This window comes from Acipenser ruthenus, chromosome 21 (genome assembly GCF_902713425.1).
Source record: "Acipenser ruthenus chromosome 21, fAciRut3.2 maternal haplotype, whole genome shotgun sequence".
NCBI lineage: Eukaryota > Metazoa > Chordata > Actinopteri > Acipenseriformes > Acipenseridae > Acipenser > Acipenser ruthenus.
Window position 1 is genome coordinate 17460164 of NC_081209.1, and position 25958 is coordinate 17486121.

The 25958-nt window shown below is 40.5% G+C and overlaps 1 protein-coding gene and 1 long non-coding RNA gene across 3 annotated transcripts in view; one reads left to right on the forward strand and one right to left on the reverse strand.

Annotated features, from left to right (window-relative positions):
- LOC117428309 (leucine-rich repeat-containing protein 49-like) overlaps window positions 1-25958 on the forward strand; it is a 169897-nt gene that overhangs the window by 28356 nt on the left and 115583 nt on the right. For both annotated transcript variants that reach the window (XM_058994887.1, XM_034047188.2), the window contains exons 7-8: window positions 6929-6995; window positions 22171-22314. In XM_058994887.1, coding sequence (XP_058850870.1) covers window positions 6929-6995; window positions 22171-22314 — 211 coding nt within the window. The remainder of the gene's footprint in view (window positions 1-6928; window positions 6996-22170; window positions 22315-25958) is intronic.
- LOC131699101 (uncharacterized) lies at window positions 12744-17339 on the reverse strand. Its single transcript, XR_009308027.1, has 3 exons — window positions 17087-17339; window positions 16738-16808; window positions 12744-12812 (listed from the first exon to the last, which is right to left on the reverse strand). It is a non-coding gene; the product is annotated as an uncharacterized LOC131699101 (long non-coding RNA).

The following is a 25958-nucleotide window of genomic DNA, read 5'->3' on the forward strand; positions in this document are numbered from 1 at the left end:
AGTACTGTGGCCGGAGCCCCACAAAAGGGAGCTGCCGGCTACGAAGAAGGGTGGAGGTCAGGAGACCACCCCCCAAGCAGCCTTTCCGCTGCCAGGACTGCCCCCGCTGAAGGAGGAGTGTACAGAGGAGAGTACGGAGAGTGGAGATAGCAGAGAGCGAGCAGACGATAACAATTGCTAAAACGTGCTGAATTAGCCAGCACGTCACTTACTTGTTTGTCTGTTTATTCGTTTGGCCCTTGTGCCTTTTTGTTTTATGTTTTGTTTAAATCTTTTGTTTAATTATTAATAAATCCAGCTGAGTGCCGTTGCACTCAGCTTCACCCACCCATCCACTGTTTTGGTTTCAGTTACTTCCTGGTACGTGACGTCATCACACCTCACCACTGCGAGCCAGCCTGTCACATATGGTGTCCTGCGTGGGACAAAACAACGCCTCCAACAGTCGGACCAGGAAGGAAAAGGACGTTTTTTTTGTCTTTTCAAAAAAAAAAATTTTTGTGTGTTTTTTTTTTAAAGGGAAAAAAATGGGGAAAAGTAGCCGGAGGAGAAAGCAGCAGCAGCAACAACAACAGCAGCGGGTCCTTGCCACACTGGACATCTGCCTCACCTGCCTGAAGGGTGAGGAGTGGTGCTTCGCGGTTGGTGAGGTCGGGCACGTGGGACCGGACCAACCCCCTCCATGGCAGGAGAGGAAGGAGCCTGAGCATCCAGCAAGGGTGAGAGAGGACCCGCATCCTCCGAGGCGGAAGAATCCTGTCTCCTCTGAGAGGGAGAGGAGTCATCGCTGCCTTCTCCAGCGCCAGAGGGAGAAGAGTCATCGCTGCCTTCTCCAGCACTAGAGGGAGAGGAGCCATTGCTGCCGTCTCCAGCACCAGAGGGAGAGGAGCCAGTGCTGCCGTCTCCAGCGCCAGAGGGAGAGGAGCCAGTGCTGCCGTCTCCAGCGCCAGAGGGAGAGGAGCCAGTGCTGCCGTCTCCAACGCCCGAGGGTGAGGAGCCAGTGCTGCCGTCTCCAACGCCCGAGGGAGAGGAGCCAGTGCTGCCGTCTCCAGCGCCCGAGGGAGAGGAGCCAGTGCTGCCGTCTCCAGCGCCCGAGGGAGAGGAGCCAGTGCTGCCGTCTCCAGCGCCCGAGGGAGAGGAGCCAGTGCTGCCGTCTCCAACGCCCGAGGGAGAGGAGCCAGTGCTGCCGTCTCCAGCGTTAGAGGGTGAGGAGCCAGTGCTGCCGTCTCCAGCGTTAGAGGGTGAGGAGCCCTCGCCACTGTCTCCAGCACTAGGAGCAGAGCAGCAGGAGCTGCCTCTGTCTCCACCACCACCAGGAGCAGAGCAGCAGGAGCTGCCTCTGTCTCCACCACCACCAGGAGCAGAGCAGCAGGAGCTGCTTCTGTCTCCACCACCGCCAGGAGAAGAGCAGCAGGAGCTGCCTCTGCCTCCGCCACCTCCACCAGCAGAGGGTGAATGCCTGCTGGTTCTGCCTCAACCGCCGTGGGAGGACTGCTTGCCCCTCCCACCTCCACCAGCAGAGGGTGAATGCCTGCTGGTTCCGTCTCAAGCGCCGTGGGAGGACTGCTTACCGCTCCCAGCTCCACCAGCAGAGGGTGAATTCCTGCTGGTTCCGCCTCAACCGCTGTGGGAGGATTGCTTGACCCTCTCACCTCCACCAGCAGAGGGTGAATACCTGCTGGTTCCGCCTCAACCGCCGTGGGAGGACTGCTTTCCCCTCCCACCTCCACCAGCAGAGGGTGAATACCTGCTGGTTCCATTCCCACCTCCACCAGCAGAGGGTGAATACCTGCTGGTTCCACATCCACCGTCATGGGAAGGACTGCTCTTGCCCTGCTTCGCACCGCCCAAGGATGCCTGCCTCGCACCGCCCAAGGATGCCTGCCTCGCACCGCCCAAGGATGCCTGCTTCGCACCGCCCAAGGATGCCTGTTTCGCATCGCCCAAGGATGCCTGTTGCTCCGCATCGCCTGGGGCTGCCTGTTGCTCCGCATCGCCTGGGGCTGCCTGTTGCTCCGCATTGCCTGGGGCTGCCTGTTGCTCCGCATCGCCTGGAGAGCCACCAGTTACAGGGTACGAGGGAGAAGTGATGCTCCTGCTGTCACCTTCATGGCCAGGGGCTCCCCTCCCGAGTTCGCCTCCCGAGGGTCCGCTGCTGCTGCCGTCGCCTCCCGAGGGTCCGCTGCTGCTGCCGTTGCCTCCCGAGGGTCCGCTGCTGCTGCCGTCGCCTGCCAAAGGTTTGCAGCTGCTGCCGTCGCCTCCCGAGGGTCCTGTTTTGCCTGGGGTTGCTACCAGTCCTTCCAGGCGGCAGGAAATACTGTGGCTGGAGCCCCATGAAGGGGAGCTGCCGGCCACGGAAAAGGGGGGGGGGGAGGTCAGGAGACCAGCTCCCCCAGCCGCACTTTTGCGGCAGGAAATATTGTGGTTGGAGCCCCATGAAGGGCAGCTGCTGGCCACGAAGAAGGGGGGGAGGTCAGACCAGCTCCCCCAGCCGCACTTTCGCTGCAGGAAATATTGTGGCTGGAGCCCCATGAAGGGCAGCTGCCAGCCATGAAGAAGGGGGGGAGGTCAGGAGACTAGCTCTCCCCGCAGCAATTTCGCTGCAGGAGAAAGGGTGGCCGGAGCCCCACGGAGGGGAGCTACCGGCCATGAAGAAGGGGGGGCAGGTCTGGAGACCACGCCCAAAATTTTTTTGGCCAGAGGAGCCGGCCTGTGCACGGGCCATCGGAACGCTACGGCTGTTGGGTGGGAGGAGGACATCCCACTGTGGCCGCCACCTTTGGTCCGTTGCTGCCCCTGTTCCTGCGCCAGGACTGCTAGCCGGGACTTTAGGGAATAAGGGGGGAGGTGGCCGAAAAGGCCATGTGTGCTGCGCACAAGGGGGGGCATGTGTGGCAGTGTGTCCCGCCCCTATGTATTTATTTATTATTATTTGTATTTGTTTGCGGCGCGGATAAAAGCGCCGCGTCTTTTATTATTTATATTTAAAACCCCGTGAGGATGCATGACTGATCAGCTACTAATTATTTAACTAGCTGACAGTCATGCATCCTTACCAAACGCGTGCAGACTCTGGCCGAGGGATAATAAGTTAATTAACAACTAGTTAACCCCTCGGCCAGAGTATAAGAACCTGCAGCTGTCCATTCTGCGGGGGGGGTGGGGGGGTGTACAGAGGAGAGTACGGAGAGCGGAGAGAGCAGAGAGCGAGCAGACGTTAACAATTGCTAAAACGTGCTGGATAAGCCCGCACGTCACTTACTTGTTTGTCTGTTTATTCGTTTGGCCCTTGTGCCTTTTTGTTTTGTGTTTTGTTTAAATCTTTTGTTTAATTGTTAATAAATCCAGCTGAGTGCTTTTGCACTCAGCTTCACCCGCCCATCCACTGTTTTGGTTTCAGTTACTTCCTGGTACGTGACGTCATCACACCTCACCACTGCGGGCCAGCCTGTCACACCTTCATATATTTCTTGCTAGTAAGCAGAAAATGAAGTGTTTTGCAATATCGATTCCAAAGTACAACATACCGGAATGTTAAACTAAACTAATTTGTCTCTTAGTAGATACAACACAGATGCTATTTTATTTTACTAATATTTATTTGTAGGTTACAAAGACATACTATCACAATTGTTACTTCTTTTTTCCTTTTTGTTTTGTTTTCAACTGGCTTGAACAGCTTTTTTTTTTTTATTGACGAGCCGGTATGCCTTGTGCCATGCTGCAACACATTTTTTGGCCTGGGAGGGGGGGTATTGCAAGTGGCCTGCTCTGCAGCTGCCTGCCGTCAAATTTAATTGCAGACCACTGATGTATACTGAATACTAAACTGTTTTACTGGATGGACACAATTTAGATGTAGGCATAAATCATAAATATGTTTCATGCTATATTGTTACATAATACATCTCCAAGCTACCACACCAACATTGGGTCACCGTTGGGACAACGTAACATGTAACGTCGTCGGCCAACCATGAATTGACCATGGGCCAACCATACATCCAGTTTACATCCAACCTTGGCAGATGGTTCTCTATATATTTAATATACAATATTTTTTTACTACCTTGATCCTGAAGACAACAAGCCTGCCTATCATGATATAAAGCCTGGAACTTGAATACTTTTATGGAAATAAAACCTTTATAAACCTTTAAAAACCATTATGGAGTAAAATACCTCAACTGCCTCTTGCTAGTCTGAGACTTGATCTTGTGCATATGTTTGAATTCATAAACTGCTGATGAATGTTGGGCTAACATTGATTTTTTTAAATTATTATTATTTTAGTATCAGTAGATGTGTGTTGTTGTTGTTGTTGTTGTTGTTGTTTTCTTTGTATACATTTAGCGATCCATTAGATTGTATAGGTTGAAATATTGTGTGTATGTTCTGCTTGGTTGGCCCAAAGTTGTGTGCTATCAGGGCTAGATGTTTTGGTACCACTTTTAAATTGAAACACATCAGCTTCTATGCCTTATATATATATTCGTCTTGTTATATATCTGCAAACAAACTTTAAAAAAATAAAGTAAACACTGATAAATTCCAAAAATATAAATTCGAAGAAGTTAAATACTGCAGTGTCAGTTTGAAGTGCAGATGCGAGAGCTTAATCCCTCAGAACATCTTGTTAAATGACCTTAGCCGAGTAGTTTTCAATACCTCCCTGGCCTCCAAAGGCAGACTATGTACAGCATTAGGTCATGCAGCACCAAGAAACGTCTTGTGTTTTCAGAATGCTACAAGCAAGGTAGTTGATCTCACTCCATCACTTGGGGTTTCATAAATTAAGACACTGACCTCTCCTTGTCACAGAAATAATAATGTCTTGATTTGAAAAATACCTGGCATTGGACTTCTTAAGTGCATTATCGAAAACAGCTGTGTGTTCAGCAGAAGAGAAATGTGGAGCTGCAATCACCAGGGAACTAGCTAGTGTGACAGCTCAGTGGGTCAGCGTCTCTGATTCAGTCCCCTAGGAAAACACCACTGACATCTTAATCTGCCGAGCAGCAAAAACAATTCAGCTATTACTATTCTCCGGAAAGGCATATGCGTGCTAAATTTGCAATGTCTTTTCCTTTATTGTAGCCTTAATCCCTTTGGTGTGGATTGTTGGGTGTTGCTTTGGGTATTCACCAACAAGATTAAAATGTGGCTTAAGCAGTGTTACTGTGTCTCTTTGTGCATGACACTCCTTTTTTTGATCAATTATTTTTTTTTTTTACTCCTATTTTTTCCACCCAGTTTTTAAAATGTCCAATTTAAATGACATGTCATTCCAACTGTCGAAGCTACTGAACTTTGCTGTTTGGTTTGAGGTTTATAAAATGAACATTTGTTTTTCTCCATTAACAAAATAGGTCTTAACCAGATTGTAGCTAACAAAATAATTCTATAAGTCTTACCCAGTTTACACTTCCATTAGCTACAGTAATTAGGTCCCAGATGTGCAGTTTTGAAAGAAGTGCATGTTGTAGCAAACATGTATTTTCATTTTAAAATATGGTATCTGGTACTATTTTTAGGTTATTGAAAGTTCTCAGTTTCTGTGTTCAAGTGATTTCTGTTACACTTGCTGGGTCATTTAACCTCAGCAGTGTCTTCTGGGTCAAGCATCTTACTGGCTGAAAGCATGTCAGTCATGTTAGCAGCTGGTTGGTTAATGACAGAAAAGAAGCCGTTGAGGGATGGGGACAATTTCACCCTCTAGTTGAAATGACCATGCATGTGCTGCACTAAATTAAAGCATAGCTTTCAAACAGAGGTTTCTTTTAATCAAAGTGATAGTAACTAACATAATCAGTAATAGCAGCAAAGATAATAAAAGCTAGTGAAGACATATGGAAACTGTGTTTCTAAGCCTTAATTTTAAATATCACTTGAGGACTAAACAACAATGGTGGATTGGTTAAGAAAAACTGGCATTTGGTAGGTGAAGTTGCCACATGATGTGCTGGACAGTGGCCCATAAGGAGCGTCCTTAATTCACATTACATTACCTATAATCTGTACTGTATAAAAGGCAGCAGATAGGTTATTACACAGACAACATGCAGACCTTGAAACAGAATAAGCCTTGTACGCAAACAGTGCTGCTGCAGTTTTAAAAGATTATTGTTGAAAATCAAGAATTCAAGCTTTGCAGTTCCAATCAGCTGTTTCCAAATTCCATCAAAAAATGCAAGTTGCTGGCCTGGAAAATATTATACATCCTGTACTTAGGAAACTAATTCCGTTAAAATAATGAAATGGCCTGTTTGCAGAGGGAAGTTACAACAGACTGTGTATGGGTTACATTTCACCTCATCCGTGTCTTTGGGGTCAAAGCATGTTACTGGCTGAAAGCATGTTAGTCAGTAGGGAAAACAGCTGGTTGTTTAATGACAAGATGTTTGCCCCAGCACTAATTTGTTTTGAATATTTTTTTTTTCACTTCGGTTACTTTCAAAACTACATTTAGAAACTTGCTGAAGTTTAGACAGCTGGGCAACTTAGTCACCTGCGTCTACTGTCTACCTGTACTTCACTCATTTTGTTTTCCATCATTCTTACCTCGGCTGTTGGTTTGGATGTCTGCACTGTTACATGCATTTAAGGTATAAGATTAAGCCAGAATTTTTTTTCATTCACCTGTTTGTGATTTTACCCACAAGGGACAAGACTTCACTCTCCTTCCTGCCACAACTGTCTTGTCAGTAGAGATAGGGAGAGTGCTGATGGGTTTTAGATCTGAGAACAAAATATTGGCATTGAAAGTTCAATTCAATATTTAATTAACTAGTATCAGTAAATCCTGACCGCGGAATGATGGATTGAGTATCTGATACCATAGGGTGTGTCAGTATTTGGGCACATTTTATTTTGGTGAGTAAAAAAAGTAGCTAGCCTTTTCAATGCCTTTCTTTATTTGTGTTCACAGAATCTCAAGGATTTCTGGTCTGGAGAGCCTCTCCAAACTGGATGTCCTGGATCTTCATGGAAACCAGGTACACTAAAAATGGCCAGTCGGTACATTGAAACCACAACCCTGCAACCTCCCTTACGCTTTTGACATACATGCCACATGTCCATCTGCCACTGGGCGTGACTTTGAAAGTGATTTGAAATCAGACTTGTTAATTTCCATCAGCAGCAGAAGGAGGTCAAAACCATTTTAATCGCGACTCTCTCTGTCAGCTGTAGAAGCCACAGGGATGGTTTAAAAAGTCACCAAGATGGGATGACTGAAACAGAATGATACAATATAAATATGAAAAAGAAAGCATTAAGATAACGTGTCATATTTCATACCCTTACCAATTTGCTCTTTAAAGCTGGTGTGCAATGAGTCCTGCTACATCTTGTATAATGGGACAGTAAAGCTGTTAACGCTAGTGGTTACATTACGTACAGTAGCCTCCAAATGTTAGGCACGGGTTACTGAGCGCAAACAGCCTTGTCAGCGGTATAGAGGAAACAAGTTTTTAATTCCCTGCTAGCTTGTTGTTATCATGTACTTAAAGCTTTTAATTTCGTCTAATTTATTAAGACTAAGTGGCAGCTCAAGTCACCGCTGTGCTTCCCACACAATGGCCCTTTGAAAGGGGGGATTATTTAACGTACGCAGCTGTGGCAGTCCCCAGACACCCTGCCGCTCTAAATCCACAAGGATCCTCGGCTCTGCAGAGAATTGGGGGCTGTTGAGTTGAGACACAGAGACAATGTGTGGTCTTCAGACCTGGGTTACAAATCTGTTATGCTTGAAGGTTTCGAAAAGATACCTGTGCTGTTAGAGGATACACTTGGAATAAACTCTCCACTGAAATGGACAGGATAATTTCAGCTGGCTTTTTGTTTTTTTGTTTTTATTTCATGAATTATTCTTGACTGTGTTTGGCTTTAACTACAATAATAGAACTATATCAATTTAAGGTGGTTGTAGCTCTTCCATTTGTTATATCGGTCTCAAATGTACAGTTTGATACATATACTACACCAAGTAAAAGAAAGTTCTCAGTTTGCTTGCCTTTCATTCAGGAAGTCTATTCCTAAAACACATCCTAGGTTGTTTCACCTGTTTCTTTGGGGTTAAAACAGTTTACTGGCTGCAAACAAGGAAGCAGCTAGTTGGTTAATGACAGGAAGGAAGCTGTTGAAGAGCAGGGGCAAATGATCAGGTGAAATGATCAAAGAAGTTCAAGAGAGATTAACCTAGTGTAGTACCAGATGTCATGTTTGAAAATGAAAACACATGTTTGCTATGACATGTGAAACCTAACCTGTATAGCCAATGGAAGTGCAGAGCAGGTTCAATCTATGTATTATTTTGTTAGCTACAAGCACTTTTTGCTGGAGTTTAAAATAAATATAACCTTGCATTGATTTTTGTATGAATCACAACTTGTTATAGGCCTATAGCAGTGCACATGCATTTCACTCTTTGGCTGGGTTTACATGCACCTGAAAATCAACTCTACAGTCATGACTGTGTGACTGTTGTCATGCGAATACATCGTGAAAAAGCAAAAGGACCTCCTTTTGACAGCGCGACTTTAAGGGCAGGGTCAATCGCTTTCTTACAATAAAAATAGCTGTAAAAACCCATGTAAACCGGAGCAGGAATCATGCTTGTGGCTCACAAGATTTCAGCAGTCAAGATCCAGTTCTTCTGACTTAATCTCACGTAATCTCCAGCAGAAAGGCTGTAGAAAACACACACACACACACACACACACAAACACACACAATGTGCATTTATGGACTACTTTAACACTAGAACTGCCACGGTTATACTCATACCTACAATTGCCAATGACAGTCATTATCACAGTACATTTTAAACATCATCAGTATTAAAATGAAAGACAAACAATCGGATACAACTCAAAAGTTTTATTCAATCATATGAAACATCTGCACAGCCGAAAGGGTTTATTTTCTAACTTGCCAAATATAAAGCACTACTTCAAAAAATGAAAAACTATAAAAAAATAAACATGTCAAAAGAAACTAGTGTGTAAACAGGTTTATCTACATACAAAATTGTAAAAACAAAAGTAGTTTTTAATCTAAAATGAAAGTAACATGATTGATGTTGCGTGTGTGTCACTCGCAAAACAGAATCCAGGTTGAGCTGCTGCAGCCTGCAGCTTTGCAGTTTTCTGATCGAAATGTTTCTGAGGAAGCGCTGTGGCTAGCTTCAAGATGAAATCTCTCCTACTGATATTTTCCTCGGTGCATCTCTTGTGCTAAACGAAGGAATTGATGGCTGGTAGGTCCAGTAAAGATAACAACAGGCTTGTATATGTGTGTATATGTATATCTATACATATATATATATATATATATATATATATATATATATATATATATATATATATATATATATATATATATATATGACTTGTCCAGGTAAATGCCGCCATTGTCAGCTATGAAGACTACCACAAGAGAAAACACTTTGAAAATCTCATCCCAGGGCTGTAGCATCGAAAATCACGATACACTTGCCTGTGCACCAAGCCACTAGAATTTTTATAACGGAAGAAAAAAGTTATGAGGACATTATTAAATGTTGTTTATTTAAATACAAAATTTTAGTTAACTGATTTTTTTCAGAATAAAATACTATTAGAGAATAGAGTACCTGAGGTTCTAAATTTGCAGGACCTGCGTGGTTTTGTACAGTGCCATTAAGTAGCTTTTTCTTTGCAACATTCAAATTTAATATAAAAGAAAATAAGAAATGTAGCAATGCAAGAATATTTGTTGTAGATATTTCGTTTTAAATCCTTATCTATCAAATGTGAATTTTAACAGTGATGTCATTATCCAAATACCAAGAAGACAAGAGTGTTTTGCATACATAAAGTTTTGTGTGATATAAAATTAGCTTAAGCGTGTTGACAAGATGGAGAGTTTAGCTGCGTAAGCATATCATAAGCAATGAAGGTTGCAGCTCAAGCTTTTCAGCTGACCAGTGGGTTTGATAGGCTTTTTGTTCTTACTGCCTCCTTTCTAGTTCGTCAGCTCTAACCACTAGGTCACTGAGCCTTCCATTCCCCAGCTGTGATAATTTTGGGAAAGAGGAATGTTTGTGTGGGATGTTTCAATAAAGTCCCCTTCTTTTGATGTGGTAAAACAAATTGCAGTTTCCAATCTGGTGTACTGTCTGTCTCTCTCTGCCTGTAGGTGGCAGCAGTGCTTTTAGAATCCCTGTGCGTTTTGGCTTTAAAGAGCAAAGTTGTGTCAGATGAAGTAAACAGGGAAATTGTGCCTTTTATTTGATTGATTTCTTTGAAAAGATTAGTTCAGTGTTTCCCTTTGAACACACATGCCTGTTTCCAAAGAGGCCCTGTCAACATTTGTTTTAGTGAATTATATGTATACAGGGCAATGCAATCCCTTTGGGGAGCCACGTACATTTACCCACGTTGGAGCTGGCATATGTGCTGTATTCAAAATTAAAGCTATCAGTGTAATAAAAACATTGATGACCATGATATCAACAGCTGTAAATTCAAAACCATCACTATATGTCACTCAGGATAGTATTGAATAAGAAATGGCAATGATTAGTTTAATGAAAGTTGGACAGGCATTATTTAAGACCTCAATGTTTATGTAAGGAAATGATTTATACAGAATTCAGAAATGTATCTAATTACTGATTTACAGTATGAGTAATAACTTAGTGTTCTCAAGATACATATACAAATGTGCGACAATGAAAGTATGAGGCTTTAAGCCAGATTGGGAGGAACAGTTTGCCTCCTCTGAAAACCGCGGTAAACGTGTGTTTTAATCTGCAACAAATCTCTTACACACTGTAGTCTGTATAAGGCCAGCAGCCTCAAATGTGTTGCCACTGGACTAGAGAATGCATGTTTAAACGTTATATTGCAGGTCTAAAATTAATGTTATATTTACATATCTTACGTCTCGTCATAAGCAGGTACTGTAATCCCTTTCAGAATGAATACAGTGCATTTGTCCTCCACAAAGCTCTTAAAAGTATTTAATACATGCAACAGTCACGCATTTTTTTTCTTTTTAAACCGAGCATTCAGAGCTTCAAGAGCTTGTCTTTTTATGTGGTGTTCTTGGTGAAATCAGGGCAGTTACCATATTTTGCTTCATAATAACTGAATATATTTTATTCAAAGTGTAATACATACAGTAGAAACACAAATAGAAAAACACCATAGCGTTACATTTAAAGTTTAATACACTGGATCTACAGTACAATAAAAATTGCACAGACACTGTATAAGCTCTGCAATGTTCTATCCCTTGTTCGTGTGTATTTTGCTGCCATCAAGAGGTAACAACTACTGCAGAGTTTTTTTTTTTTTTCTGAGATATTGCCCATGTTTTCTATAAACACACTAAACCATTTCGAGTTGGATTGACCTTAACCCAAATAAACTTCAGGAAGCAATGCATGGGTGACTCATTCGCATCCCACAAGCACAGTCTCTGTGGTCCAGAGACCACTGCACTGCTGCCACATTCATCTTCAGATTGGAGCGCTTCCACTCTTTCAATGTGCTCCAGTGTCAATAAATAAAATACACGCTCTGACAGTAAGCAAAACAATGCCTCGACAATGCTTTTAAATGCTTTTTGTTGCTGACATATCTAAAGCTGTAAGTTTTAATCTAATACAAATGGATCCCTTTCATTTTCGAGTTCTGTTTTAAAGCAGTTTTCTTCCTTGGGGGAGTGGGTACTTGACCTTACATGACCTACCGCTTTTGCTGTCCCAGCATTTTCTAAACTGCCCACTTTGTAATTTTTGTATAATGAATTTGCCTATGAACAGGTCAACCTACAGGAATGTTTGCATTGTTAATTAAATGCTTTTTTATTGTATTTAAAGGAGTATAAATTGGAGGGTGATTCATAAAGGGATATTTAAAATGCCCTTTCCCATTTTTGTTTAAAGTTGCATGTAAGGGGCCTCAAGTATAATTCCCAAGGCTTAAAAGCATCTTCTTACCTCACTAGTTCCTTTTTGGTCCTTAGGTTATTCCTTATTTTCTTTATGCTTTACAGACTTTATTTTCACTTTGTCTCAGCTGGAGTCCATGTATCCACTACATCAGTATGTTTGTATGGAAGTGCTTGGTTTTCTCTCTTCATTTAGCTGTGTTATAGGATCCCTGCTAAACCCACATATTTTCCCTCTGTAACACAGAAAGCTCTGGTGGGGTCATTTTATCAGTATTACAAGTCATGTCCCTATTGGATCCTATGAGTAGCAACTACTCTTAAAAATTGTGTCTTCTGCACAAATGGAATTCTTTCTAATTATTTAATGAACATGGAAACAGCTGACTGAATTAGAAAATGATTTACCTTGATTATTCTTGCAACTTGTCAATAATTAAAATAGATGTATTCGTAATGAATATAACTGAAAGGCTTTTAAATATTTTTCTTACGTACAGCATTATTTTGTAGAAACTATGAATATCTTTATGCATGTGATTAGGCTGCCTCTTATCGTGTTATGAGTTCTGTCCCTTAGCATTCTTTGTTTCTGTACTTGTATTTCTATTTGAATCTAGCTCATTTTGAGCCGAGTACCCTATCAATCGAGTACCCCCCTTTTTTAAAACGGATGAATCAATTGCTATGGTGTACCAGCCTTTCACCTGTGGAGGCCTGGCTCTGAATCAGGTGATAGTTGGTTTTGGTGTTTGCTGCTTAGCGCTTGTTCAGACAGGATAATGAACTGCTTCCTTACTCACCTAAGAGAAAGGATGGACTCTCCAGTCCCGCACAGGCTTCAGGCATGAAGACTGAACTTCTCCCCACACCTAAGAGAAAAGGTGGTCACTCCAATTAACAGACTTGAGACATGGAGACTGAACTACTCCATGATTTATTTATTTATTTCTTAGCAGACGCCCTTATCCAGGGCGACTTACAATTGTTACAAGATATCCTATTATTTTTACATACAATTACCCATTTATACAGTTGGATATTTTTACCGAAGCAATCTAGGTAAAGTACCTTGCTCAAGGGTCCATCACTCCTTCTGAGAAAGGGTGACCTCTTCATTCCATGTAATATGATGTGGTAGTATAGGTTTATTTGTCAGTGGATCTGATGGACTGTAGAATCCAGAAATATGTTAGTTTGAAACTTTTGCTAGTCTGTTCGAGGTTCTGTATCTCCTCTTCCTAGAAAGCTACTTGTCTCCGTAATGCCATGCTAAAAGGCTTCCGATTATGCATATTGTCTCTGCACATACAGTGCCTTGCGAAAGTATTCGGCCCCCTTGAACTTTGCGACCTTTTGCCACATTTCAGGCTTCAAACATAAAGATATGAAACTGTAATTTTTTGTGAAGAATCAACAACAAGTGGGACACAATCATGAAGTGGAACGAAATTTATTGGACATTTCAAACTTTAACAAATAAAAAACTGAAAAATTGGGCGTGCAAAATTATTCAGCCCCTTTACTTTCAGTGCAGCAAACTCTCTCCAGAAGTTCAGTGAGGATCTCTGAATGATCCAATGTTGACCTAAATGACTAATGATGATAAATAGAATCCACCTGTGTGTAATCAAGTCTCTGTATAAATGCACCTGCACTGTGATAGTCTCAGAGGTCCGTTTAAAGCACAGAGAGCATCATGAAGAACAAGGAACACACCAGGCAGGTCCGAGATACTGTTGTGGAGAAGTTTAAAGCCGGATTTGGATACAAAAAGATTTCCCAAGCTTTAAACATCCCAAGGAGCACTGTGCAAGTGATAATATTGAAATGGAAGGAGTATCAGACCACTGCAAATCTACCAAGACCTGGCCGTCCCTCTAAACTTTCAGCTCATACAAGGAGAAGACTGATCAGAGATGCAGCCAAGAGGCCCATGATCACTCTGGATGAACTGCAGAGATCTACAGCTGAGGTGGGAGACTCTGTCCATAGGACAACAATCAATCGTATACTGCACAAATCTGGCCTTTATGGAAGAGTGACAAGAAGAAAGACATTTCTTAAAGATATCCATAAAAAGTGTTGTTTACAGTTTGCCACAAGCCACCTGGGAGACACACCAAACATGTGGAAGAAGGTGCTCTGGTCAGATGAAACCAAAATCGAACTTTTTGGCAACAATGCAAAACGTTATGTTTGGCATAAAAGCAACACAGCTCATCACCCTGAACACACCATCCCCACTGTCAAACATGGTGGTGGCAGCATCATGGTTTGGGCCTGCTTTTCTTCAGCAGGGACAGGGAAGATGGTTAAAATCGATGGGAAGATGGATGGAGCCAAATACAGGACCATTCTGGAAGAAAACCTGATGGAGTCTGCAAAAGACCTGAGACTGGGATGGAGATTTGTCTTCCAACAAGACAATGATCCAAAACATAAAGCAAAATCTACAATGGAATGGTTCACAAATAAACATATCCAGGTGTTAGAATGGCCAAGTCAAAGTCCAGACCTGAATCCAATCGAGAATCTGTGGAAAGAACTGAAAACTGCTGTTCACAAATGCTCTCCATCCAACCTCACTGAGCTCGAGCTGTTTTGCAAGGAGGAATGGGCAAAAATTTCAGTCTCTCGATGTGCAAAACTGATAGAGACATACCCCAAGCGACTTACAGCTGTTATCGCAGCAAAAGGTGGCGCTACAAAGTATTAACTTAAGGGGGCTGAATAATTTTGCACGCCCAATTTTTCAGTTTTTTATTTGTTAAAAAAGTTTGAAATATCCAATAAATTTTGTTCCACTTCATGATTGTGTCCCACTTGTTGTTGATTCTTCACAAAAAATTACAGTTTCATATCTTTATGTTTGAAGCCTGAAATGTGGCAAAAGGTCGCAAAGTTCAAGGGGGCCGAATACTTTCGCAAGGCACTGTATATTAGCTGGCTATGAGGCTCTGTATTGATTTTAAAGGTGTCATATCTAACAAAACGATTCCGTAACCTGTCTTGCACGCAATGTTAGTTTCACGTGTTGTAGCAGACTCCTGGTTTCGTGTAATAAAATATACTCGTTTTGAATTACATTTTGAATCTGGGTACTAATTTGGCTTACTCCTTTTCTGTTTTTGTTTGTCAGTGAGAGGTGAAAGTGTGCTTTCTAAAAAATAGTTATATAAGCATCATTTATCAGAATCCTCAGATGAAATGTGTGCTATTCTCCCCTAGTTTTCACCAGTTAATATAACATGCAGCTGCATATAGAGCTTGACTAAATAAGCACACGTGAGATCTGGCCTACTTTACAGCTTGACCATTGAAACTGCTTTGCTTGTTATTGTTTATTTTGTATTTTTCAATGAATAGTCATTTATTAAATAATTACATAAATACAATTAATATACATGCATTTTAAAAGTGTACAATACATGTTTTTGCAATAAAAGAAACACAAGGCTAGTTTCTTAACTTATAGATTAACATGTAAACAATACCAATGACGTTATAATCTGTATAGCTTATCCAACAATATTTTATGTGATAGAAAGGATCATATAACTCAAATAATATATTTAATAATAATAATAATAATCAGATTTAGTAAAGGGAATATTGCCTCAAAGTAGATCATTTCTTAAAGCTGAAATGTGTTCGCTAGTGTATGTGCTCTTCTAACAATCCATAGATGTATAGACATTACTATTAAAACACCCACATGTGTAGGAAACAACATTACATTGGTTATTACAGGGCTACATGTAACTGAAAGCATGAAACAAATCAATTCTACACATTATAATATAATTTAATACTTTATAAGCTGGACAAATGTGTAGCTATCACTCTATAGTCTCTATAGTTGTGCATCTGTCTGGTGACCCACGTGTAGCCAGAGTCACTTTACATGACAATCTCCTGATCCCTGTAGTTGCAATGCTTCAGTATGAACCAGCCTTTAATGCGTTGCAGTTATGTTTCTACAAAAGAAAGCTTAAAAAAGTGTACTTCCATTTCTGATATAATCTCTCAAATGTCAAGTTTTAAAAGAAATACATGTTATTGCATGTTTATTTTAAAACATGATCTATAATACTGCATTACACTTGGTTAAAGAAACCTCTGTTTTAATATCAATATTTTCAGATAGTGTTGCACTTGCTTGGTCACTGTTTTTCCATCTGCACAGGATCTAAGGCATGCTTTTTAATATCTCTATTTAAGATATCTGTTTTAGATAACTGCTCTTGACTTGAGTCGCTGGACTGGACATTTTTTTAAACTACATTTTTTAGTTCAAGTTTGTTGCTTCCATTTTTACTGTTGGGATTTCTATTAGGAATTAAGATGTATATTTATGTCTTTGTTGATGAGAACACTGTTAAGAGTTCCTGCTAATCTAGGTTCTAATGGGGAGGTGACTCATACTAGGAACTTTCTTTTTGCCCACTAAAGTGTAGTATTGCTACATACACTGTGTTTTTAAAACCTGCCAAATTGTCTCCAAACTCACCACCCTCTTTCTGTAGACTCTCTGTTCTCTCTTTGATCAGTGATAGTGTAGTGCTGTTAAGTAGGAGAACCTGGAATGCGGATGTGGAGTCTTTTCACCTTGAAAAGACTCCTACAAAATGTATTTCTGAAGTGAGGTTTGAAAAGTGACCATGAGGTGTGTTCTGCTGTAATCAGTGATGGTGCTGTCCTGTCTGTGGCCGTCAGATCTGCAGGTTTCCTAATAACGGCGAGGCGAGCTATTGTGGCTGAGCGCAAGGTAAACTGTGTAGAGTTTTTACTCACACTGTGAGTCCAGCTGGAGCAGCAGGCGCCAAGCCAGACCAAGTTGTCATTCGAATCCCAGAACGCTGAACCTTAAATAGAAATTGCGAAGTGTTTATATTGTAACAAATTGGACCCACTCGGGTTCGTTGCCCCTTTAAAAATAGACCCAACACGTCAGAAATTGAGTTTTTTTTTAAGCGCGGTTGCACTATATTTTAATAAACACAAAAATAAACAAAATACAAAACAAAACCTAACTCTGTTTGGAGCGCTTACTAAACAGGTATTTCCCAGGCTAACTTGCAGGACGGCTAAGCCGTTTACCTGTCACACACAAAAACAAACTATTCAAATCTCCAGCACTTACTTTTAGGACTGCTCGGAAGCAGAGCACCTTCCTTCTGCCTCCTTCTACTCAGCAGCCTCGTGCAGCCTGGCTACACGTCTTAAATACCCTGCACCCGGTTCTAATTTTTAATCACCCCCGGGTGCAGGGGATAATACATAATAAAACAATTAACAAAAACTAATTAACAGAAAAGCAATACAATTAAACAATACAAAAAGGTGCCATTTTTTCTTCAGGGAGGTTTTTAACCCCCTCCCTGCTGTCTCACACAACCCGCTATCTTACAATATGTATATAAATGGTGTAATGAAATGGAATGCTGCTCTGTCATTTACACAGTTGGCAACGACTACAATCTGTCTATTGTGGCTTTTTTTTTTTTTAATTTGTAGAAATGGATTATTTTTGTTAATTTAAAATGAGAGTGTGTGTTTGTTAGGAGCTGGCATGAGGCCATCAGATATTTCATTTCCACTCAGCTATAACGGTTGGTGCAAATCAGTAACCACTCACTGCTCTGTACAAATACATATACCTTTTATATTACAGTAGTTGAATCTGATTTTTCATTAAACTAGTTAGTGACTTTAGTTGATAGTAAAGTATGAATAAAAATAGTGATGGGACGAACATGGGTTTTTCATGTTCAAATATTCTTTCAAAATTTAAATAAGTATTCAAATATTCTTTAATTTTGAATTTGCTAAAAGAGTATACTTCATATCATATTACAGTAAAATAAAGCTGGTACCGCATCACACTACCTATAAGGCAAAGGAGAGATCCACTCTTCTGTGCAGTAGACTGTTATTTCAGAAGTCATTAATGCATTGGTTTCCTTTGCATGTTAGACTTTTCTCTATAATATACAGTGATTTGTATGAACAAATATGAACATGGTCTGGTTTCCACCTAATATACATCTTTTGAGTATTTCAATATTTTGTCCCAGCTTTAAGTAAGTTTTTATATGGAGTCTCTAATGCTCACAGCGAGCTACAATGGTTTAGTAATGAATGAAATACTTTGGAAGAATGCAGGCACTGTTTAGCATCAAAAGTAGTTATTTCAGGTATAAAGAATTGACAGCTGTCTTGCAGAATATTTATTTTTTAATTTACAGGAAACAGTACTATCAGATGATAGGAAGTGGAAAGTTAGCATTTTATTTTATTTGTGTATTGTTACTGGGTTTTGTATGTAATTTGCATGGCTTTGTAATTGGAAAGTGTTATACATTTTATTTATTTTATGGCTTTTTCAAATAGACAATAATGGAAGTTGCTCATGAAATAAATGGGGACCTGCATATTCATGCATATATTGAAATGTATGCATACCTCTTTTTTTTTTTTTTTTTTTTACTGTTTCCCATGTAAAGCGAGTGATTGAGCGAGCAGGGGGGGGGGGGGGGGGGGGGGGTAATAATGCATTATAATTGCCAGTCTAAATTATCGGGTGTTTTTTGAGTCTCATCTGGAGACGTGAGATTCACCCTCTATATCGACGAAATCGTGAGACTTGGCAGGTATACATATTTGTATTTCAACGTTGATCAAGTATCACCACAAGCACTGGCGTGGATTTCATAAACTTTGAAAATAGATACTGGAACTGTGTTTTAGTTCCACCTCATCTGTTGCTTTGGTTCCAACACAAGTTTCACTCACTGTATTTCTGGTGTTTTTCACTGCAGAATTAGCTAATGTTTGACTCGGATTACTAACAGGAAACTATAAAACATTGTCATTGTTTTTCCAGAGCCAGTTTATTAGAAAATATATAGGCTATAACTTACAAGAAAAGTATACAAGTGCCTTCATCAGAATGATGTTTTATAGTATAAAAGACCTAGTGACTGCTCTAGTGTAGTCGAAAATGTCTGCTAACATCTGAAAGCCATCAGTTAATGATACGGTAACGCAAACACTTTATACACGCTGTGAGTAAGCTGTTTACAATACATTCATTCACAAGATGTTTTTAAAGGCTGTTTTTGATGGATGAATGCAATTAGATATTCATGCATACAAAACTTTATATTGAATCTATCAAAACTGACTTAATATTTTTTTTAATAACCCAAGATTTGCAGTGGCCATTAATTTCTCTGCTAATGCCCATTAATTTCTTGTTTCTGGGACGCCATAATAAATCATGTTGTTAAGATTATAAAGAAGGTAGTAATAAAGGGTCCATTGATACAGTTGTTCAGATTATATGGAAATATAAAAAAAAAAAAAAAAATCACAATCCTTAATATTGCATGGTTTTCTGCTATGAAGGAGACTTGTCTGTCTGACAAACCTCCCTCTGAATGAGAGTGGCTGGAAGCATTTGCAGAAATACTACCTATAGAAATGATTGACCTTAAAATTTAAAACTATACATTAATTCTGTGCCATTCAGGCCCTAGTAGAAGAATATTTATCAAATCTGGAGGTTAAGACCAACTATACTAACTAACTCAATGTACTGGTGATTATATATATATATATATATATATATATATATATATATATATATATATATATATACAGTGCCTTGCGAAAGTATTCGGCCCCCTTGAACTTTGCGACCTTTTGCCACATTTCAGGCTTCAAACATAAAGATATGAAACTGTAATTTTTTGTGAAGAATCAACAACAAGTGGGACACAATCATGAAGTGGAACGAAATTTATTGGATATTTCAAACTTTTTTAACAAATAAAAAACTGAAAAATTGGGCGTGCAAAATTATTCAGCCCCCTTAAGTTAATACTTTGTAGCGCCACCTTTTGCTGCAATTACAGCTGTAAGTCGCTTGGGGTATGTCTCTATCAGTTTTGCACATCGAGAGACTGAAATTTTTGCCCATTCCTCCTTGCAAAACAGCTCGAGCTCAGTGAGGTTGGATGGAGAGCATTTGTGAACAGCAGTTTTCAGTTCTTTCCACAGATTCTCAATTGGATTCAGGTCTGGACTTGACTTGGCCATTCTAACACCTGGATATGTTTATTTGTGAACCATTCCATTGTAGATTTTGCTTTATGTTTTGGATCATTGTCTTGTTGGAAGACAAATCTCCGTCCCAGTCTCAGGTCTTTTGCAGACTCCATCAGGTTTTCTTCCAGAATGGTCCTGTATTTGGCTCCATCCATCTTCCCATCGATTTTAACCATCTTCCCTGTCCCTGCTGAAGAAAAGCAGGCCCAAACCATGATGCTGCCACCACCATGTTTGACAGTGGGGATGGTGTGTTCAGGGTGATGAGCTGTGTTGCTTTTATGCCAAACATAACGTTTTGCATTGTTGCCAAAAAGTTCAATTTTGGTTTCATCTGACCAGAGCACCTTCTTCCACATGTTTGGTGTGTCTCCCAGGTGGCTTGTGGCAAACTGTAAACAACACTTTTTATGGATATCTTTAAGAAATGTCTTTCTTCTTGTCACTCTTCCATAAAGGCCAGATTTGTGCAGTATACGACTGATTGTTGTCCTATGGACAGAGTCTCCCACCTCAGCTGTAGATCTCTGCAGTTCATCCAGAGTGATCATGGGCCTCTTGGCTGCATCTCTGATCAGTCTTCTCCTTGTATGAGCTGAAAGTTTAGAGGGACGGCCAGGTCTTGGTAGATTTGCAGTGGTCTGATACTCCTTCCATTTCAATATTATCGCTTGCACAGTGCTCCTTGGGATGTTTAAAGCTTGGGAAATCTTTTTGTATCCAAATCCGGCTTTAAACTTCTCCACAACAGTATCTCGGACCTGCCTGGTGTGTTCCTTGTTCTTCATGATGCTCTCTGCGCTTTAAACGGACCTCTGAGACTATCACAGTGCAGGTGCATTTATACGGAGACTTGATTACACACAGGTGAATTCTATTTATCATCATTAGTCATTTAGGTCAACATTGGATCATTCAGAGATCCTCACTGAACTTCTGGAGAGAGTTTGCTGCACTGAAAGTAAAGGGGCTGAATAATTTTGCACGCCCAATTTTTCAGTTGTTTATTTGTTAAAAAAGTTTGAAATATCCAATAAATTTCGTTCCACTTCATGATTGTGTCCCACTTGTTGTTGATTCTTCACAAAAAATTACAGTTTCATATCTTTATGTTTGAAGCCTGAAATGTGGCAAAAGGTCGCAAAGTTCAAGGGGGCCGAATACTTTCGCAAGACACTGTATATATATATATATATTGTGAGACAGCAGGGAGGGGGTTAAATCCTCCCTGCAGAAAACATGTGCAAATGCACATTGGTTGATGTAATTGTTTTGTTTTATTATTTAATTATCCCCTGCACCTGGTGATCATTGTAAATCAGAGCCAGGTGCAGGGTATTTAAAGAGAGCAGCCAGTCTGTTCTAGGCTGTTGTATGGAAGGAGGCAGATAGTGTGCTCTGTCTCCAAGCAGTCAGACAGAAGTAAGTGCTGTGTCAAACCTGTGTGGTTTAATTAAGTTTTGGGGCAGGGAAACGGCTTAGCCGTCCTGTGTTAGTTAGGTTCCTGTGTGTGTAGTTAGTGCTCGATAAGAGCTAGGTGTTTATTTGGTTTTGTGTGTTTGATTTTTGTGTTTATTAAAAATAGCGCACCAGCGCTTAAAAATCCATTTCATTGTTCTGGGTCGTATTTTTAAAGGGGCAACGAACCCGAGTGAGTTGTGCTTTGTCACAATATATATATGAAAATTAATACATTTTGTATAATAACAATAAAAAATAACCCATTATTTATTTTCAAGCTTTGTGAATAGGGCCCTGTGATATTGGAACCCTGTTGCATAGATTGTGGTTGTTTGTGGCTGCTTATTCAAGGTAAAAACACAAAATCCTACGGGGTTACTGGCTGATGACCTCTGAGTTCAGGTGACTGTAACCAGGTTCTACTACAGTAACTTTCAAGATACATGCTTTAAACCTCCCTGTCCAAACTTTGTATTTGACATTTGCATCCCCTTTTCAGCTTAGTTGGTTGCATCTTTAGTTTCGTGACCCACTGTGGTTTCGGGTCCGCTGTTCCAGCTCTGGTAAGGATGTAGGATCAAGTCAAGTATCAATATGCTGCAGCACAAACTCCAGCATAGATCTCCCATTCACTTGCACTGGTATCTTTTGTAGATCTATAAAATGGAGAACCTGTCTCACCTATTGGAGCTACGAGTGCTGAACCTGGCTGGAAATAACATTGTGTGTGTGGAGGAGCTGAAAGGACTGAACTCATTGATTGAACTCAACCTCCGACGCAACCACATCACAACTGTGGTGAGTGAGCTGGACCCACATGTCGCTTGTTGGACTTAGGATTGTTAAAGGGATAATGTTTACCAAGGGTGCACAATTTAGTCCTTTCTCTGTTCCACCTGTACCTGAAATGTACTTGTTTGAACCAAATGAACCTCCTTATTTACTCACTTAGTTATGTAATAATACCCATGAGACTGGAACTGTGCACCCCTGCTTTAGAGCATCTACCTTTTCTTATCTATTCAGTGTTCTGTTATGTGTCTTCTCTGGCATTCCTGTGCTGTTCCTGTTCAATTGTGTCACAGGATTGTGTACTAACCCTTTTTCAACCTCTGGAATTGGTGAATTTCTGAAGTGGTTTTAATAATGACCATTATGGGTATACAGCTGTAATGTCTTCCCTCAAAAATTCCCCTTTTAGGAGTGTTTTCAGACACAGACCCTGTTGTTGATGACATTGGTTATTAAGCCTGGTAAATACTGATCTAAGCAGAAACTGCAATGATCATAGAGAACACACATAATATGATATTAAACATATAAATTAAGAACATGTGGTTAGCACCCCTTTCATTTTAGAGAAGTAATCTATTACAAATGCCTTGCTTTGTTTACATATTTTTAGTATGCTGAATTGAATACTTGAATCATCTGGACGCTCCGTATCTAGAATATGAGTCTGCTTGCTGAGTGTTTCCAAGCAATTAGAATTCTGATGCTGAGAGAATCCTATTTTTACAAGTGCTGTCCCTGCATCCCTGAAACACACAAGGACACATACCTCTCCTCTAGTGCTTTTACATCATGTCATTTGACATAATTATTATTATTATTATTATTATTATTTATTTCTTAGCAGACGCCCTTATCCAGGGCGACTTACATTATTTTTTACATACAATTACCCATTTATACAGTTGGGTTTTTACTGGAGCAATCTAGGTAAAGCACCTTGCTCAAGGGTACAGCAGCAGTGTCACCCACCTGGGATTGAACCCACGACCCTCCGGTCAAGAGTCCAGAGCCCTAACCACTACTCCACACTGCTGCCCGTACATAACATAATTGCCTTTGCTGTTACTATTTATAGTTCAGTTTTAGCAAGTGCATCAAATTAGAATGCAGTGAATTTGGATAATGACTAGTCTAGTTTTGCAATGGTATGGAATATAGCTTTGGTATATTCCATATGTTGTGGCATGTGTCAGATGTATTTGGATATTGTTTACAGAATGCAGCACACTAGAGTTGTATAAACTGCAAGCTAATGCATTTGGAAATGTCTACTGTATGAAGTTTGTATCCCCTCTCGAGATACACAATAAGACAGTTTTGAATCTGTGGAATATGAACCCTTTCATCCAGTTTTGTCCATTTTTATGTTTTTATGGTACCCAGGCATTCCTTTTTCAAAATGATCTGTTCAATGAAAATGTATGCAAGTATCACAACATTAGTCCTCGCTAGCATCAAAGAACTTTTTCATATTTGGAGTGAGTTAATATTTTTCTTACCGGATCCCATTTTGGAATCTATCAAATCCAACGACAGTATGACCAGGCGAATCGCACACCAAATTGCACCACAATTTAAGTTGATGCTGAACTTGATTTTCCTGTTAAATAAAGGTTTAAACATACTGTCCTCATGAGGGAAATAACAACAGCACTCTTGAACATTCATGGAGCTCTCTGTTTATATAACAGTGTTAATACTTGGAATGATGTGATACTTTCAATTTTCATTGAACAGCTATAGTAAATTTAAAAGAAATGCCTGGGTTCCATAAATGCATATATGGACAAAACAATAAGTAAGGGTCACTTGTGAATTCATATCATATCCTCATTCATGGAAAAACTCCAGAACTCTGTGAACATTCATTATGTATCCATTAACTATTATGGTACCTAACTTATTGAAGACTGTATCACATCTTAATCACTGCAAATACAGTAGGTGCTGTACTTATTTTGCTATGAATTTTTTCACTAGGCTACTAGAACTGATCTTAAAATTCCACAAAAGGGTCTCCTCATAGCTGTTGTTTTTCATTTGCCACAGCAGCATTACAGACCCTGGATATTTCAAATATACTCAGTAAAGAGGCCAGAGTCCCCTTTGATGCCAGCCTTGGTGATGATGGGTGTTGAGATCTTTCCTGGCTCACAGCCTAGTGTAGGGGAGCTGCTGTCTGAATGCAAAGAGCTCAGCAATCTCCACACTGCAGTAAGAGAGAGGCATGCCCTCTTGGAAATTATGCCATCTGCATGAGCAATCACTGTGGCTGAGTGCTGCAGACTGTTCCTGGGGGCTCAGGGTTATTAATGGGACTTGCTGATGGCTTTGATCTGCTGCGCTCTTTTGGTGCCTTGCTGATATGGCTGGGGATTGGCGTCGGTTCTGAAAGTTGTTTAAGGTATTGTCTGCAGCTCTCTTTATTCACACAAAACAGTTGTACTGGACATTTTCGAATAGTTTCTGGGAAGTCAATGCCGCAGCTGAGTTTATCTGAATATTGAGGCAAAATGTAGAAGAAATTAAAGGGCTGTATTCTCCAGTCTGTAATTTAATTGAGAAAACACATATGAATGAAAATGAAACCCATTTTCCTGCCATATTTAGAGTGTCCAGTTATTGTTTCCCCTCACTGCAGCAATTCCCCACACAGCTCAGGAGAACTGAAGGTTCAGTGGGTGTCCTCCGATCCCACGACCGAGCTAGCTTCCACTTTTACACCCAGGAACCTGAGAGCAGATGTCAGCGAGCTACCAGCCTCTGGTGAACAAAGGCCAGCGCTGTAGGTGTCTCCCTGAGCATTTTTCTACTTGGATCACTATAAATTGTACTTTATAAATTATGATTAAAGGGGTTGTAGGTAATGCAATTGAAATGTAGCAGGAACATGCTTATTTGCGTCACTGAGTTACACTGAGGCATAGAGTTTTCAAACTGGAGGATGCTAGGATGCTTGTTTAAATGACCTTTGGGAGTGTAAAGCAAGATTTGGCACAAATAAACCTGACATATAACAGCAATGATACCCTTTGCATCAGGCATTACCAGATCAAAACTAACATGTAATCTCTGATAATTCACACTACATTGGATATTTTTTCCCCCTAAGTGGGATGCATATCCCTGCTAGAAGCACCCATCCATTCATATGTTACAAGTACAGTGGAATGTCTCACATCTGACCATCACATAACCACCCTGACCAATTAACTGCCCACGCTTAGTACAGGGGTAATGGCGTAGGCAGCATGTGCAGCATCCGCGATGGCAACAAAAAGAAAGCATGTTGTTTTAACAATCCAACAAGAATTGGAAATCCTCTCAAGACTTGAAAAGGGAGAAACTAGGGAAACGATAGCAGCTGATTTTGGGATAGGCAAAAGTACTGTGACAGATATTAAGGCGGCAGAACCAAATCTAAAATCATGTGTGGGATCAAAAGAATCATTCAGTGCTTGCAAACAGAGAAAAATAATGCAAGGTGCTTAAGATGATCAACTGGACATGGCAGTTTTTATCAGGTTTGTACAAAGGACAAACGAAGGGATCCCAATATCTGGTCCAATTCTGAGCGATAAAGCCAAACAGTTAAACACTATGCTTCAACGTCACAGAATACGACAGCTGTGTATCCAAGGTGAGAA